Genomic DNA, 13189 nt, shown 5'->3' with positions numbered 1-13189 from the left:
TCCTATGAAGTATGTAGTCACCAGGGAAGAGATTACTGCCCAGAACCCCAGGTGGAGCTACCTAGAATGCCTGAGGATTCCCGAGCTCACTTCAAGGGCTGGCAGACAGGAGCAGTTTGGGAGGGAGAGTTTACAGCAGCACAGGCTCCCTGGCCAGGCCTCTGTGCTCTTGGCTTAGCCTCTCTGCCCTGCCGTCTGTTTGACCCAGATGGCTATGCACAAAGGGTGAGGGAGTGTTTTGACCTGAAGGCTGACCTGCTAACATGCTTCCAGGAATTAGCTGCCTCTCTATCATTATTGGAGACATGTGTGCCTGACTGGTGATCTTCTGTGACTTACTACTAAGAAAAATGCCTGATGTCTTGAGATCTAATCTGCTGCACAGAATGCCACAGTATTAGGCTTTGTGCTTTGCATATGTTACATTTATTTCAAATGACATTTATGGTATTCAGCAAACACTGTTATCCAGAGCAACTCACAAATGTTAAAGCCACAGCTAACAATAAATGGTTAATCATAGCTAACATATATAATTTCCATCTGTTGATTCAGCAATGGGAAGGTAGTTACTCATATAAAAAAAAATTAAAAATCTGAAAAATCCCTGACATGGTGTGAAAATGCACTAATCTTTCATACTATAGCTGTTGGTTTATTAATAGTTGCTCACATCCTGTGTCCTGTGCACACTGGACAAAGTGAACACTATGTTAACTAGGTTAATAATAATAGTGATCACTATCAGCATTATCACAAATATCCCATATTACAAGTCTACAAGCTAAAATATTGACCTAATCCACTTCCTTGGATGGAATCTACTTTTATAACTACTTACCTTATTATGTGATTAATGGGAGAACATTTATTACTTTTAAAGGGAACAATTACTTGGTGGTTTGTGCAAACCTGATTTAACATTTTGGATTTATGTAGCATCCAAGTGTCCAAGTTCATTGGTTCATTTGGACCAGAGGCGGTCATAGTAATTGTTTCCATATCAATTTAGTAAATGATTTAGGATGCAAAACACTTAACTTACAGCAAGATGTCGAATTGGAAAGCAGCAATAAACACTGCTCCAGAGGACAAATTGCTTGAATTTTGACAATTTTATACACTGATGGTGGAAAATTGGCTTGTACAATGTCGTTAGGACACACTAGATGAAGTATGATCCAGCACTATTTGGAAGGTGAAACTCACCTTGTTGTTGAAAAATAACGACAAAAATGCACCAAGGATCAAAGGACCATTAATGAATCGTTCAAGACAACTACAGCGAGCACTGAGACATGCCATTTAGCATCTATGGAACTCATCTATGGAACTCATTTGCTAGTGCACACATACAAATAGAAAAGTTTGCCATTCCAAAGCTACAGGACTGTTTAACGCTATGTACGTATGCATTATTTACTAGACTACTAACTTCTGCAGTTAACACGAAGTGTGGATTATTAACTGCCATAAAATCTATTACTTCTTTTGTAAAATCACTGAAATATTTTATTTTTGAAATTGGTCCATGAAATTAAGCAAATTTTCTCATGCTTTTATTAGTGCCCTATCTATTATGGTTGGTCTTGCGCTTGATCCTAGCTAAACATGAAAGAACATCATGTCAGGGCAATATGGACATGTCAGTACCTGTAGTTGTTTTTCTCGCTGTTGATGTGAAAGCGGTCATACTGGGAGAAGGCCTGTTGTCCGTCCCAGTCAGTGAGCTCCACCCGGAGGGTACACTGCCTCTGACTGGTCAGCATGTACACAAACTCGTTCCCCAGCCAGTGCTCAGCTGACACACTCCCAAAGCCCTGGAAGAAAGAATCCATCTAGGGTCACAGCAAGAATTCATCAGGGCTATGGGCAGGCCCTGGAGCAGGCCCTGGAGCAGGCCATGGGAAACACAGCTGTCCAAGAGAGCTTAACTATCCACAAATACAACCAGCCCCCACTGCTGTTTTTATTTTAATTGCATAGTTTTAGGATAAGCTGTCACATGATAGCATCAGTGTCCACTCACTCACTTCATATTTTAATGTATATGTTGCAGAATTTCCAAGCTCTGTGTGAATTGAGGGGAAATATTTAATGATACGTATAGAAATTTTATGTGTTACCATTGCATACTGGACTACATACATGCAATACTTTAGACTGTTTATTCAACCAGGCCTTTTTTCACTTTACAGTTCACTGCTCACTTTGTGTGTCATTGCTTTGTAATTACTCCTTATCTCTTAATATAACAGAAGGGACTCCCCTCCCAACAGGACTTCACTCATGGGTAATACACTGGTTCAGCTTGTTAAGATAGCTGGAAGGGCATCTGAACCATGTTTTAATACAGTACAGGTGCTTGCAGTTCAGCAGAACCTCAGCTATGCATGAACAGACTCTACCTGTTTATGGCACTCCAAATTAGCTCCATATGGCACTGAGACACACAGTGGTGGTCCTACATTGCCTCTTTTTCCAAATGAGAGCCCTCTCATCAAAGGCAATGGGAACAAGTTGCTCATATCATTTAAACAATGAGAGAGTTTATAAGAGTTTAAAATAATGCTAGGCACAGGCAAAATATGTTTGACAGTGGCGCCTTTTGATCCTGGTATCAGGCACGATGAGGGTTTTGCTATATTAAATGCTGGCCTGGTCTGTTATTAAGCACTGACTCTTGATTTTTGTGGACAGACCCGTGTGTTTATGCACTAACAGGGACTACAGGGTGAGTGGTTTATGATGTGGGCTCTGTGATTGGGTTTTAAAAGCCAGGCTTTACAGCACACATATGTAAGTGTGTAGAGTAGACCTTTCCTCACCTTCCAATGCTCACTCACTCTCACAGAGAAGTTCGCACGCAACTCCACATCATTCAACTCCATTTCTCATGTGAACCACATGAGTAAGCATAAGGACAGAGGGTCGTATGATTGATCTTTAATATTAGGAATTGGGCATTCTCCAGGGTATCGGTTATGGATAAAGCTTAGTTAGTTTGCTATGTTGCAACAAGTCTTGCAAAGCTTTCTTGCTAAGCATCACTTCACTAAGCATAAATAACCTTTCCAAAGTTGCTCTCCTACATGACTACAGATAATTCAAATGTGTCAGTAAATAACAATCTTTTCAAAGCTGCTGTTTCATAACTACAGATAAGTCAACAGTGTCAAACCCAAGAAATGTATTTCAACGTTTAACTAAGTTACACTGATGTAGTGTTCTTTAATCAGTCATGAAACAAAAAAAAGTGCCATGAGGCACACGAGATATTTACACATGGGTGCACTTAAAACCATCAACAAATTAACAGGTTTCATACTAGTGATGACTTCAGCTGTGTTCTTACATGGATGTAGGTGAAACACACATCTCTTTAAAATGAACTGTCAATCAAGATCATTGAGCAGGATATTTTTAAAAAATACTTAGCACATTAATATGATATGATATGATATCAATCATCAAATGCATATTTTGCAGCAGATATAAATGGCTCATGTATAAAAGTATTTCAGTATTTACAAATGCCATTCCCTGGGCAAGTCAGCCTCTAATGGCAGCTGTATTCCATCTTGTTCTGGAGGTCGGCCATGCTGTTTGATCCGACCTTGGAAGAGTTCTCCAACTCATGAGCTTTACTCCCTGTGCATTTATATTTGATTTGTGGAGTCTAGAACAAATGTCCTTTATAGAAACTTTTATGTGTACTCTATGTATATCTATGAAGCTTTCCAGCCTTGCACATTAAGTGTTTTTAATAATGTATTTCCTGCAGTCAAACACAAAACATAACATTGGCAATTTAACAATACTTCACAGCTCATTAAACTAGCAAGAGGAGCATCTGAACAATGTCATAATTCTAGCAGTAATTATTTACAGCAGATCAGAACCAAAGACCTGCATGAATTGTCTCCACCAGTTAATAAGCACCTTACATCCCATGACATTTGCTAACATCAAGCTTTGATAATAAAAACCCTCTAGATTTCTCAAAAGCTCACTAATGTCTATGTCATGTCTATACAACAAAATGGTGCATGTGAATAAGGGTCTGATATACAAAATAAACTGCTTTTTAACTTCATGATGTCATCCTTATTATATGCAAACATGCCTTATTATAAGCAAACATTCATCCAGAGATGTCAAAGATGTATGGTGCATGTGTACCAGTTCAGACAACCAAACCAACATTGCTGATTCAGGTAGTCATGATTCTTTCTTTTGCCTTTCCAGCTGCAATGTAGACACATGCATCTACTTACAAGCCTACTGGTCACCCCAGTCATTCTTCACCCTTTCACATGCTAAATCTAGGACTGCTGATGTTGGAGATATATGACCTATCAGTGGTGGGTGGAAGGGGGTGGATCAACATGCTGGTTGAAGCGATGGATCTGATAAAGCTAGGGTGGGGTTAGAGGTGAGGTTTTTGGCTGCATACCATCTTGTATTCCTTCCATGTCCTCTGGAAGTCAATGCTACCATCCTCTCGATGTTGGATTACTGTCCAGCCTCCACCAGCAGACTCCATGTTGCAGTATACCTGTTTGAAGATTTTGTGAGTGTTGATCTTTGGTGGGAAAGGAAAGATCTCTCAGTGTCACACACATACAGCTAAAGCCACACAGACCAGTTAGTTAAGGTAAAATTACCCAAGTAATCACTAACTAGCTTGACATGGACACATATGTGTACATAAACCTATACAAACAATCTAGTTCTTGCACTATTAAAGACTCATACACAGTTTTCCATGATGAGCTGCTGTAGAGGTGTAGTGCCTTATCAGAATATCCTGATCAATCTTAACCCAGTCACCGAATCTATGCCTAAATATCTTTAGAACTCCAGGAAACCATCCAATGTTTTCTGAACTACCAGCCAGGTCACTTTTCTGCTCTAGACCAGCTGTTAGCACACCTGGGCCTTAAATGGTATAACACCAGGGTTTGCAGTGCTATGTGCTGGAATAGAACAAAAACGTGGACTGCTGGTAGGTTTTGAGGTCTGGATTGTAAACCTATTATATAAATAAGCTCTAAGTATCTATGTATATTTGACACTATGCTGCAATGAATTGACACCAACTCCTCACACCCACCCCGTAACCCCAACTCTCCAACCCAACCTGAGGGACCTCAGTGGGCCAATTTATCCCACATTGGCCCTCAATGAACTTACCAAAGCACTGCCCTGCTATAATTATCCTAATCAATAATATGATAGTTCCCAGGCATAGAACATCTCTGTGCTGCACATTTGAAAGGTTTCTTTTCACCCATTTAGAACTTATGAAAGGTTTAGTTAGCCAATAACATGATGAGTTTAGGTGTAAGTTGTGACGTGAGGACAGAAGTTATTAAAATGCATAGTGTGGGTACTCCAAGACCAGGGTTAGTCCTAAAACATCTCAAACAAAATTGCATGATTTTAGCAGGTCAGCTGATCATACACGTGCACCACACAAAACACACCTTTTTGGTCTCTTGGGGGCTTATGTTGATGGTGTATACTCCATTCTTCCGGAAGCCTGTCTCATACAGATCAGCACAGTCCCGAAATTTTTTCTCTTCATCAGCTTGTTTGGTACTGTTGGGCACCACTGTAGACACAAGAGACATCACAAGATGTTGACAGGAATGTGAATAACATTGCTAGAATTGTGAGAGTCTGATGGAAAACAGTATTAAAACTAGTTGAATTGAAAGTGATTGTACACCCTATACAGTTGCAGCTGTACCAAATGTGTCACCTAGTCTTCCATTTCAGCAGGAGAGCATTATTCCATATGGCAAACTGACTGACATTTGTCTACATGCACTCTTACACTAAAAGCTCTACTGCATGACGCGAGTCATCATGATTTCAGTTATGTTACTTCTCAGTTGTTGCCTGAGAGGGTCTAATAGAGGGTTTAATGATGGAATGCTTTTGCCGTATGAGCAGAGAAAGTCTCTGAAATGATGTCCGGGGGGGGGGGTAAAATATATAGGGTTGTGATTGGCAGGGCGTGTGCTGGATTTATTGCTCCAGAGAATGGATTGGGTGGAATGTGTATAAAATCTTACACCACTGTTTCCATCTCAAGTTAGATATACACAGATCAATCACACTTACGACACTGAAAAAACACTGCTGAACTGGACTAAAATGGCAATTTGAAAATGCTTTCTCTATGAGACATTTTGCATTAAAGATCTATCCACTAATATAGGGCCAATAAAAGAAGCAATAATAATCACAGATGTGGAAAGTATAAAATACAGCATCATCTTTCATGATGAAACAGCCATAGTCAAGAGCAGTAAAGTATAGTGAAAGTGGGTGGAGATCATTGGAATGAGAAGGCAAGGGCAGCACGATGGTAGTGTATCACTAAGATCTTCCCACAGTGAGTGACATGTTTCAGTGTGAAAGGCCTCTAATCAAAGCACCGACCACTCTCTCCCTACTCGGAGACATCTCATTCTGGCAGGCTTCTCGTCACCAGCAGCTGGTTCGCCTTCCATCTGCACATAATTACCGCTGCCAGTATTTTGAAACTAAGCAAGGGTCTACGGACAAAATACTACAAGCTATAAATTTCAAGTTCCTGTTATAACAAGTGGTTTATATTTACATGCAGAGTCCCAGATTATGTCATTGAAAATTTCTTCCTATTCCCCTCTCTTGCACTCCTAAAGACTGTGGCTTGTCTTTCACATCAGTGTTTTTCACTATTTGGGCAATTTAGGGAGAAGAGATGATACCTCCAAGCAAGATATGTCTGGGGTGTTTAGGCCTGGCTTTCATGCCTGGCATGAGGCAGAGGAGGGGGGAGATGGGGGTGAGAGGGAGCCCCTCTGTTAGGGGCTATTATTCCAGCCTCTATCCTTAAAAGAACTGAGTGTCAGTCACAAGGATCTCCTGCAGTGACAGGTTCACTGAGTGGAAGCCAGCACTGCGGAGTCTAACACAACAAGAAGCCAAACCTGTCTGATGCCAATTGACTACCACCAGGAGCCAAGGCCTCTTGTCTCAAAAAAGGTAATGTAGGCAAGAGCATTCAGAGAGAATGAAGTCTGGAGGAGTTTTGGTCATTTTTAAACAGTATGGATGTACCTTAAACAACACCAAGTAATGAATTCTGTTAAATGAAGATTTACCTATGTATTAAATTAAGTTGGCTGAAATTATAACCATTGCATTATACTTATCAACATAGTTTACTGTAAATGTATAATCACTAAAACACCTATTTTGTTCTTCTGTTCTTTGAATATTCATCTGTAGATGAAGTTTCTAAGCATTAAGTTTATAGTATGGAATGAAGGCAGTAGCACAGACTTCTAGGGCTAAAGAATCTGCACTTTAAGCTGAGAAGTTGGAACAGGAACTACAGAACAGCTTGTATCCCAGTACCCAGAACCACTGAACAGCTGTGTCACAGTACTACAGAACCATAATCTTACATTTTTTAATGTATGAATACAAATTCTTCCTGGTTCAGTAGGGACTTGTGTTCGGTGGGGAGTTTATGTGAAAAGTCCAAACAAGCAAAGCTATTTCTAAAATCAGGAATTCAGACAAACAAACCTTCCAAAACTCAACAAACCCTCATTCAATGAGAATAAGCATAAAAAAATATGAAAGTGCTAAAAGTAAACTGTGGGACTACTGTAGGCTATGCACAAGCAAAGATCAATATCAACCAACAGTGACAGATTTTCACTTGGCATTAGAAAAGAGATAACAACATACCAGTAACTGCAATGACAATGGCCGTCAGGGTGGCCAGAAGTAATCAGTGGCAATAGAGCCAACTGGATCGTGAAGACCAAAACATTTCATAAGGCCCAAACAAATCACCATTATAATGAATTGTTCTGCAATGTAACAGGTTCATTTCAGACATATGTTTGGAAATGCATTATTGTGTCATACACAATGTATTCCTAGCAAACTAAATTCAGTAACTGAAAACAATACTTTACAGTACTGAGGCCATGTGATCATGGCTATAAAGATGATTGATGCTAATCATCATGTGAGATAATACAATACAGAGGAAGAAAATCATCTTTTGTAGCTAGGCATTTGTAACAGCTTCCCATAACTAGCTAGGGATTTGTAACAGCTTGTAACATGTTTGGAAATGCATTATTGTGTCATACACAATGTATTCCTAGCAAACTAAATTCAGTAACTGAAAACAATACTTTACAGTACTGAGGCCATGTGATCATGGCTATAAAGATGATTGATGCCAATCATTATGTGAGATAATACAATACAGAGGAAGAAAATCATCTTTTGTAGCTAGGCATTTGTAACAGCTTCCCATAACTATCTAGGGATTTGTAACAGCTTCCCATAACTAAGCTCAGTTATCATTAAAAACATGATTTAAGTTACTGATCTATAATATATTATATATGATAATTTGGTTACAAGGATGAGCTCATCATGGCAACATCAAAAACCCATAGGAATTTAGCCATAGGAACTTGTAGCTACACAAAACATTGAAAACATTAATATGACAGCCATGCTATAAACAACAAGTCTGCTTTCATTATTAAAACTTTATTTATGATCATCTGCCTACAGTAACACTCATTGATTAAACTAATAAACAAAGATTCAGGCAGCCCCCATATAATGGTATTACATACTCAACTTGTGTAATGACAAGCTCAATTAGTAAATGGTTCTTTACACACACTAAGAAGCCGATTTTAGAGTTGCAGACAAGGAACCATGATGGTGTGACAGGCAACCTCAGAACATTCCCTTTCACCTCCAGAGAACAAGCTGTCCCATTGGGCTCATTAAGGTTTGACTAATCCAGCAAGGGGTGAAGATGATGACCTCTGCTGTGGACCCAGAGCTCCACACTGCTACAGGAAACTACATACCAGTGGGGCCAGGTTTTTGATCACCGTTCCCACTGGTTTTTATTTTATTTTCTTCCTAATAGTAACCCAGAAACCCAGTAGTAGACCAAATTAAGTTATTTAAAAATGGAAAAATATGAATACATTCCTAGGAGAAAACCACATCTAAAGATCGTATATTCTTTTATTATTTATACTAAACAGGTGTAGCCAGAAATATTTAGAAAGTAACAGCAGATTTCATTTCATTTCAGTGTAGTGCACTGCAGACAATACCTGGCCACATTTGCATAAATTGTAAAACTGCTCATTGTACAATGAGTTGCTAATGAGAGCTTGAGGAGTAGTCCAGCAGATCATATGTTGTCATGATCTCTTTCACAATCTTCCAAGAATGTGAAGGACTGGTTAATGTGAAGAGACATTTGGGTGTCAGTTCAATGTCCTAATGACAGAAAGAGAAACAGGAAGTGGACTTGTTCATGGTGCCTTCCCAGCAGGCTGTGGGGCTTGTGCCCAGGCACCAGAGGTTTCTCCATACTAAGGCCAGTACCCATACAGACATTGAGGGGTGTGAGGTCACGAGGGCAAGCTGGGGTTACAAGAGGGAAACGGGTGTAATGAGTTCATGTCATTGGCCAGTGTGACCATGAGAGCAGCACTAAGGGCCAAGAGTCCCACACCACTCCAGTGGGGAGATATTATAGAGGTCCAGCCTGTAACTCAAACCAGTGACTGTTTGATATTGCAGTAAACTGGCAAAGCACAAGCAGTGTGTTGCAGCTTGAAGACCTCAATCCGTTAGAGCACAGTGGTCAGATGGACAGGAACGAGTACATACACCACTAGAAAGTACATTTATCAGTGATGTACAGTGGTACCATATGAGTTATTTCATTCATCCACTCAATGCACACAGTGCTATAACCTATATTAAAGATGAGAGCTGGTGCAACATGTTTTATTATCTGTGCAGATATTTCAGACCATTGTTGAATTATTTCTTTATTTATTCATCAGTGTAAATATTTGAATTGATGCTTCTCATTCAGACTCTGTAATGTTCTAGTGTTCTGGGCTGTCTCAGATATTCAGCTCCTTTGCAAATATTGCAATATCAAGCATATGTCATTGCAATACCAGTCTTCCTAGCAAGTATGTGATCATAATCACTTGCCTTGGAAAACATTTATTTCATGGAGATTAACTTAATCGCCATGATTTGCGCATGAACATAATCATATTTTCTTAAATTTTTATGCATTTATCCCAATTTGTAAGCACATATTAACCTAGTGGTATATGTGTGTACACAATTTAGTATATGCTTTGTATACATTTAGGTCAGTACAAAGCCCTGTGATATTTCTACTCTCTATTGGCTGCTTTCCATGTGAAGTTATAGCTCAGAGACATGAAGAGAGAGAAAGAGAGAGAAAGAGAGAAAGTGAGAGAGAGATAGAGACAGACAGAGAGAGAGAGAGAGAGAGAGAGAGAGAGAGAGAGAGAGAGAGAGAGAGAGAGAGAGAGAGAGAGAGAGAGAGATAATATTCTGTTGTACTTTTGCATGCAACAACCTTCCTAGTTACTTTACTGGCCAGTGACATAGAACACAGAAAATCTTTGAGAAACAGTGGATCATGTACTGTATACAGAAACTAATTGTAAATGTAAATTGCCAAATAAGATGTTTATATGTACTCAATTGGACGGACTGTAATAAGCTTATGTTATGTATTTCAAACCCAAAGCAGAACCAAAAGAAGAACAAGTCAAACATCTACACAATATTTCTAGTATTTAATATACACGCAAATGTGGTCATTGTTTTGTGTCACCCCAGTATTACAGGAAATCTGAAACTGAGAGATGGCGTGTGCTGTGTTAACCTACCACCATCCTTGGAGCAGAGGTTGAGCAGGCTATGCACAGTGTCCATAAGGTCCTGCTGCTGCCTGAACAGGGCCGTGCTGTTGCCCATGGCCCTGCCAAGCTGGGCCTCCAGCTCCCTTATCACTGCACTCTGCCTGGCCACCAAACCCTGGAGGCTGCCCTTCTCCTCCCGCAGCCCCTCCAGCTCCTCCCTGTGCCGGGCCTCCATCTCCTGCATCTTTTGCTCCAGAAACCTGAGAGAGAGAGAGAGAGAGAGAGAGAGAGAGAGAGAGAGAGAGAGAGAGAGTGTGTGTGTGTGTGTGTGTGTGGAGAGAGAGAGTAGAGGAAAAAATGGATAAAGAAAGACAGTGGGGAGCAGGCAAAAAAAAGGCAAAAGATAGAGGCAGCATGAAAACAGTAAAAAGGCAGAGTCCTGACTCTGTACAATAGGAGGTAAAATTGATTTGCCATGGATATAATGATTACATTTATGTGGATTTTTTTCACAGTATCCATAACTGGAACACTGGAAAAGACTAATTTTGTCATATACTTTTGGTTCCCTTTGCTGTATTATGTGTTTTTTGCTCATTTTAGGTTTAGTGCATGTTAATTTGCAGATTTTGGCTTTTTTTTAAAAAAAAATATTTATTTTTTTAAAATAAAAAAGCCCTTTCCCATAATGTGCAATGATAAATTGAAAGTTCAATTTGATGTAAGTTGGTTGATCTGGAAAATTAAACATCACTATGAGCAGCAAAACGCAAATCCAGCAAAACGTTTTTCTTCTGTATCTGTTTTTATGTTGGAATTCTCTCAGTTCAAGTGCTGATGAGTAGCTGTGCATTGGGAACTATTCACATATTGACATTGAGAGACAAGTCCCATCAGACAAATTAACAAACACCATGTTGGAATGCTATCCAAGCACTGTGTATTGCAAAATCATTAAACATGCAACAGTCCACCTAGAAAAATATGTCTTCCTCAGGGTTATATTTTTAATGGCCAGGACATCTTTTATCTCTTGGCAGGTTGAACTGCATTTCACAGTATGAGACCAAGTAACTGTCTTAGAACTAATTATGTTTTGCGTTATTGAGAACTGAAAGTTGCATTGCATAATGGCTCATTTTTGTGTTTTGTAATGTGGAGCATCTATTTCTAAACATCTAATTTAAACATACTGGGACATGTAGGTACAAAAGGTTGCAGTGAAATACAACTGCAGGGTGATGTTTGTGGGACTTTTTGTGATAATCTAGGTTACCTCTGTGAAGTAATGCTCAGTGCATGTTGGTAGGTTTACCCATTTTTGTCATGGAGTTTGGTGATCTCATTGGTCTGCAAAATGAGCTGCTTCTCCAGTTTGTTGGTGGACAGTGAATTCTCCAGCAGCTGAATCTCCAGCCTGGATGTCTGATTCAAAACCTAAACCCAAACCCAAAAACAGCCAGACTGAAAATGCAACAATAATACAGAACTCATAAACAGAACTACAGATCATTTAGTGTCAGTGTTATTGTCAGTGTTAAAATCAGTGGCTCCTCTACAGAGGTCATATACTGCAGAACAGGAGCTACAGCTGTGAGCCTTGGCCATGGTCTAACACTTAATAACAGTGACTCCTTCAAGCAAACCCTTAATTTGACAAATTGGCAAAAACACCATACCATATTCCTATGTGTCTCATTCAAATTCACATTAGACATCTTGAGTGGTGGGAACACAAATGTGCAGTGTGCTTAAAAGGAGTACAACAGGCTTGCTATGGAGTTCAAGTATTTACCTTGGCTTTTTAGTGGTGACCCTGCAGAGATAATTAGAACAGGACTAGTTTTATAAGTGATGTGTGGAATGGATCCTGAGAGGGTGATACCTGAGTCTCCACATCGGTAAGTTTGCGGGTCTGCTCAGCAGTCTGGGAGAGAAGGTTGGTGCCCATTTCCAACATAGCTGCTGTGTGGTTGTGGACTGCACTCTGTTGTAACTGAGCCATCTCTGCCTTCATGCTCTCTTTGATGTAGTTCTCAATCTGTGAAAACAAAAAGGACAAAATCAGCCAAGATCTCAAAAGTTACTTAAAGCCAATAATAGCTAAAATGCTACTATGAATGCCAGAATTTGTGAAAATACACTGTAAATGTATAGTTAATATACTGTATTCATTACTCTGTAAAGTTCAGGATAATAGTCATTCTTGGTCAGAATAAAAAATGTATAGGTTTAAAATAAAAAAGGACATCAATTGGATATAAGGACAATGGGGAAATTGGCCCTATCACAACCTCTCGGAAGCAGGACTGTAGCTGAGGCCACTTAAAACCACACTCATCCTTTAATCAATGGATTTGTCCAGGCAGGCATAATTTCAAAGGAGCTGCTTATCCACAGTATGTTTCTTCTGCAGTGAATAGGACTGGTTC

At 39.6% G+C, this 13189-nt stretch overlaps 1 protein-coding gene across 1 annotated transcript in view; it reads right to left on the bottom strand.

The window, feature by feature from the left end:
* angpt1 (angiopoietin 1) overlaps positions 1-13189 on the bottom strand; it is a 41717-nt gene that overhangs the window by 11295 nt on the left and 17233 nt on the right. The window contains exons 2-7 of the mRNA XM_027027030.2: positions 12643-12798; positions 12073-12194; positions 10785-11017; positions 5490-5617; positions 4457-4558; positions 1654-1820 (exon numbers count right to left, since the gene is read on the bottom strand). Coding sequence (XP_026882831.2) covers positions 1654-1820; positions 4457-4558; positions 5490-5617; positions 10785-11017; positions 12073-12194; positions 12643-12798 — 908 coding nt within the window. The remainder of the gene's footprint in view (positions 1-1653; positions 1821-4456; positions 4559-5489; positions 5618-10784; positions 11018-12072; positions 12195-12642; positions 12799-13189) is intronic.

Source organism: Electrophorus electricus, chromosome 8 (assembly GCF_013358815.1).
Source record: "Electrophorus electricus isolate fEleEle1 chromosome 8, fEleEle1.pri, whole genome shotgun sequence".
NCBI classification, from domain to species: Eukaryota; Metazoa; Chordata; class Actinopteri; order Gymnotiformes; family Gymnotidae; genus Electrophorus; species Electrophorus electricus.
This window is presented reverse-complemented; position numbering and strand designations above follow the sequence as displayed.